Consider the following 5,660-nt stretch of genomic DNA (forward strand, 5'->3'; position numbering starts at 1 on the left):
GGGTAATCTCCACCTCAGTCCTCAGGGGATGGCAGTGCAACAGTAGCTTCCTCAAGCCCCTCTTCTACTGGCAATTGCTTTTTATATTCTTTTATAAGGTCTGGCACATGAAAGAAAAGCACTGGGTCTTATTAGTAACTTAAGCCCCACCATCCACCAGTAGCTAAATAAATCCTTACCCAGTCAGAGCCATTAAGTTACTCGCTAGCAGTGAGGAACCTCGCCTGGCATGATTTACAAAACATTTACCCCGTGCTTTGTGTTAGTGTCCCCTTGGAAAAGTCAAAGCTCTGGACAGCATGGAATCTGGGTGAAATACTTAATGCTTTTCCTTGGAGGGGAAAGATCTCGCCTTCCTTCTAAACGAACTAGAACGGCCCAGAGGAGCATGCAGAGACTATCCCACTGGAGCCTACATGAAAGGCCCTTAAAATAATGAATGGTCTGAAGCAGATGGCTGCAGCCATGTCCCGGCTCTCAGGCTGCCTGGCAAGTCTCCTCCTTCCCTCATCAAGCATCGACAATAAAGGGGAGAATGCCTGGGATTTATGAAGTGGTCCATTTCCCTTTGTATCTAGGAAGACCCCAAGCTGGTGGCCTCCTGCATGAAATAGGGGGAAGAAAAAAAAAACAGAACATTTTAAATGGCACTGTCTATGTGTTATGTCCTTGCGCTGGTTACAATGTGCTCAGCTCATGATTCGCTATGAACCCTGGACTTTTTCCTCTCCTCTCACTCTCCTCCAGCTATTCCTTATTTTAGTCTCTGTTGCTATAGGCCTCTGAATGCCTCCAATCAAAACTTCACCTAGATAATTCTCACCCTATTAGTTCCTGATGATGCTTCTGGGAATCACGTTTATGATGGATTCTGCTTGTGTTCTAGGAAGAGCTAGATAACTTTCTCAGCCACCTGGGCTCACACCAGAACCAAACAACGATGCTGCAGAGACCACTTTTTCAGATTGCTAATGAATCAAACTATGTTGAGCCCAGAAATAAGCCCTGAAGAATGGCTCTAGTTATATCCTCAGAGGCTGATTAACTATTTGTGTTCTTTAATAACTGCCAACAAATGCTAGATAGAATGGTAGTTTGTAGAATGACTTTGAGTAGCGTAGCCTGTGTTAAAAAGAAGGCAAAATTATAAAAGGCAAAATGGGTCAAGTTTACCATTTCATTCTCCCCACTAATGCCCCTTTCATCTCCCCCATGTCCCACCACCGCTAGTACCTCCTTCTGTCAGGTACTTAAATTGAGTCCCAATCTTATTCTCCAGACACCAGCAAATAATTCTTGCTTCAGCTATGCCACATAAATACAGTAGTTCGTAATGCTTAAGAAAGGACACTTTCAGGTTTGCTGGCTTTTGAAAGAGACATTTTTAAGATTTTTTTGTTTCGTGTTGTTTTGTTTTCCTGCCGGGAGTCTCCCAGCATACCCAGCCAGACTCCTGTCTACTGACTAGCTCAAACTGTAGACACCTCAATGATGGAAGGTCTCTATTCAGGGAATGATTACAGGAAGATACCTCCTCCTCGTCATGAGGAAAATCTAACTCTCCCCAAATGAACCAGTTTAAGATTACTTGGCACGCTGACAGCAAGATCGTTGGCCTCTAGGAGATACTACATAAGGGGTATGTCCTCAGCCCATTGTGTGTAAATGCTCACCAATGTCTCTCTCAGGAATTTGAGGAGTTATTCATTCATTCATTGTTTATTAAAGCTTATTATCACAAAAAATATGTTCTAGTTGCTATAGAAAAAACTAAAGTTAATAAAGAAATTTTTAACTCAAAGAGCAACGAATTAAAAGCAACTATAAAATATGGTCAAAATAAGATGAAACATCATAAAATTATGGAAGATACAAAGGAAAGACTCATACAGTCAAAACAAGATGAAATGTCATAAAATTATGGAAGATACAAAGGAAAGACTCATTCATTCAGAAGAGACGCTTTCATGGAGGAAATGCATTTACTGAGGAGCATTTTAAAAGGTAAATAGGATTTGAAAGACTGATAATTCCAGGCAGAAAAGATCTCTTGTGCAAAAGCACAGGTGCATGGCAATGGATAAGAAATCAAAGAATTGCAAAGAGTCTATGGTACCTAGAGTCCAGGGTATGATGCCGAATGTAAAGAGAACCCGGAAATATCATTTGGGGACAGATTATTAACAACCTTGAATACCAAACTCTTACTAAGGATTTATACAGATAGGAATTGAATTTTTCTTTTCGTGATTTGTGACCGTTGTTTTCTCTCATATATTTCTTCTTTCCTGTTTATTAATCCAAATATAATAAAACCTGGAAAAGCCTTAACCTGTGTAAGGGAGAAACCTGTCAGAGAAAGAAAACTCAAATAACAGAGAACCGTAGCAAAGTCATTTAAGATTGTACCCTGTCAAAGGCAGAAAACATATGAGACCTGGACAAACAAAGCAGTCTCATCAAGTTCTGGCTCTCACAGGTTTCACTGTAGTAGTTAAAATCATCAAAGATTCAGGTAATTTTGTAGCAGCAATGGAGTTTCCATGCACTTGAAGCCAGTTTACCTCAGAATATGTACCTGATAGGGAACAGCTAAGTTAAGTAGAAAGGGTACCACCATGGAATATGAACTATTTAGGGATGAAGACCCAATATTGGAGGAAAAGATTAGAAGGTATTGAAAGCAGACTTTCTTAGGGGCAAAGTATTAATTGAGGACTCAGGAATAAGAGTTTAGTTAAGGAAGGTAAACATGGTTAATTTTTGCTTTTGAGCCTCATTTGGTACACCCTAGCCATCGCTTCTTCCTCCTCTAGCACACAGATGGAACAGGAACTGAAAATGAAATAGGTCCCAGCAGGGACTCTGCAAATCCAGCCTGAGTAGTCAGCGGTGGTAAGGCAGGCCCTTCACAGAAATAAAAGATTCCTTCAGCCCAAAACGCAACACTCAGCTGTCTTTCCTTTCAGTTCCAGGCTACCCTCAGATGCCCAGAGTATCATAACCCTGATACTAAACACCTCTGATTGACCATCCCCAGCCAAGGTCGAGAAGCCATGGGGAACAGCACCACTGTGGCTGAGTTTGTCCTGCTGGGGCTCTCAGATGCCTGTGACCTGCAGATGCTCCTCTTCCTGGGGTTTCTCCTGACCTACCTCCTCACTCTGCTGGGGAATCTCCTCATCGTGGTCATCACCCTCATGGACAGACGCCTCCACACCGCCATGTACTACTTCCTCAGCAACCTTGCTGTCCTGGAGATCTGGTTCACCTCAGTCATTTTTCCCAAGATGCTGAACAATATCTTAACTGGAAGTAAGACCATCTCTCTACCAGGCTGCTTCCTACAGGGTTTCCTCTATTTCTTCCTAGGTACCACAGAGTTTTATCTCCTGGCAGTGATGTCTTTTGACAGGTATGTAGCTATTTGTAACCCCCTGCGCTATGCCACCATCATGAGCAAAAGGGTTTGTGTCCAATTGGTCCTTTGTTCATGGATGACAGGATTCCTTCTCATCATTGTTCCTAGTTCAATCACAATTCAACAGCCATTCTGTGGCCCCAATATCATTAATCATTTCTTCTGTGACAACTTTCCTATCCTGGAACTCATATGTGCAGATACAAGTCTGATAGAGTTTCTGGGCTTTATTGCAGCCAACTTCAGCTTACTGGGCACTCTCTCTGTGACAGCCACCTGCTATGGCCACATCCTCCACACCATCCTGCACATCCCCTCAGCCAAGGAGCGCCAGAAAGCCTTCTCAACCTGCTCCTCCCACATCGTCGTGTCTTTCTTCTATGGCAGCTGCATCTTCATGTATGTCCGGTCAGGCAAGGGTGGCCAGAGAGAGAACAGAAGCAAGGTAGTGGCCCTTCTCAACACTGTGGTGACCCCAATGGTCAATCCCTTCATCTACTCCCTGAGAAACAAACAGGTGAAGCAGGTGTTGAGGGAGCACGTAAGCAAGCTCCTCTCATAAAGCTGTGGAACAGAAGCTAAGGCTAATGTTCCCAGACAAGTTAAGGGAATATCAGGCCCCTGCAAGAAATTCAGCCTTATCTTTCAGAAAAACCTCTGACGATATTTCTGCTCAGCAGAATAGTGCCAGCCAATATGCAACTCAGCACAAACTCAGAAGTTCTCTTGTTCCTCGGGGCATTTTTATTAAATATCAAATTTGAGTATTTATGCTCATCCCCTCTGTGTCTGCCTGGGTACCCAAAAGAATACAAGCTCTTTATAGGCAGGAACTAGCTCTATGTTTCACCATAAGCCGCAAGCATCAGCAGTACATTGACATAAATCACATGGTTATTCAATAAATACTTGCAGACTGATTAATTGCTCTGCATTTCCAACATTCTTAGAGGAGAGAACAGTGCTGCAGTTGTACAGCTCTCATTTCACATCTATACCATAGTCCTATCACAGAAATACATCAGCAAGAACTCAAAGATGAACTATAATTGAATATTATTTTGCATATAACCTACTTATACTTTTTGAGTATTAAAATTCATACAAATTCCTCATTCCTGTTGAAAAGTCTCTTCCACCAACTAGTTGTGTTAACTTAAATAAGACACTGAACCTCTCTAAGCCCCAGATTCCTCATCTTAGATAACATAGGGATGGATGACAACACCAGTTCCAAGGATTAGTATGAAAGTCAAATGAGTTATTCCATATAAAGTGTCTTACAGAGTGACTGGCATATAATAGGTCTTCAACAAATATTAGTTCCTTTCCTCCAGTTCTGATCCTACCTTCACTCTCTTACTTTTGACTCTCACATCAGTTATCAGCAAAGGCATTTTCAAAGACTTTCTATTTAATACGTTATTTTAACTCTTAGATAAAGTCAAATATACTATTTGAACTATTGCAATTCATCACTAAAATGTTCACTATTGATGAAGATAAAGATGAATAAAGTCATATTGGTAAATGAACAAATATTAAATAAACAACCAAATTAATTTACACATTAATATATTCCAAACTAATTATTACACAAATGCCATGTTCAAGGACATGTACTATGGAGCCTGGGAAAAATACATAATCTATACTGTTGAAAATTTTTGTACCTAATATGGAAGACAGAAAGTACACAAAGAACTATAATTCAGGGTGCAAAATGGTATGCGTAAGAAAATATCATGTGCAACTCTCGAAAACCAGGCTAAAATGGATGACTTCCTAGAAAAAGAGTTTTCAGATACTGACCTAAGAAGAAATAGAAAACTTCATTAGGCAAATTACTACAGAAGGGTCTGGAAATGTGAATAAACACCCTATAAATTCAAAACCTATATCATCTTTGGCTTGTTCTCTTAATCCTTGAGCAAATTCTGTGGGTTATACCTTCAAAATATATACAGGACCCCAGCACGTCTTACCACCACCATCACTACCATCTTTATGTATACTATCTTCCATTTCTTCTAATTTCTTCATTCCCCACCTCCCACCCCCATCCCACCCTACCCTATAGACTTGGAGGAGTTAGAGGTCACACCTAAAGGGGCCTAGAGAAGGGGCTTGCAGAGTTCAGAGATGAAGCCAACATACACCCTTTCTCTCTAAAATTTTCCTGCCTGAAACAGGCCTGAAGTGAGGAAGGGTTAATTTTCTTTGTTGTTGTTTTCTATTG

At 41.0% G+C, this 5,660-nt stretch overlaps 1 protein-coding gene across 1 annotated transcript; it reads left to right on the forward strand.

The window, feature by feature from the left end:
* The first annotated feature begins 3,056 nt into the window (after positions 1–3,056).
* Positions 3,057–3,983, forward strand: LOC100666684 (olfactory receptor 6E1). Its single transcript, XM_003420981.3, has one exon. It carries the CDS (start codon positions 3,057–3,059, stop codon positions 3,981–3,983), a length of 927 nt encoding a protein of 308 aa, XP_003421029.2.
* The last annotated feature ends 1,677 nt before the right edge of the window (positions 3,984–5,660 follow it).

This window comes from Loxodonta africana, chromosome 10, assembly GCF_030014295.1.
Source record: "Loxodonta africana isolate mLoxAfr1 chromosome 10, mLoxAfr1.hap2, whole genome shotgun sequence".
In the NCBI taxonomy this organism is placed as follows: Eukaryota; Metazoa; Chordata; class Mammalia; order Proboscidea; family Elephantidae; genus Loxodonta; species Loxodonta africana.

Excerpts from the sequence above, each read along its gene's own strand:
- LOC100666684 (XM_003420981.3), top strand. The coding sequence starts at position 3,057 with ATGGGGAACAGCACCACTGTGGCTGAGTTTGTCCTGCTGGGGCTCTCA.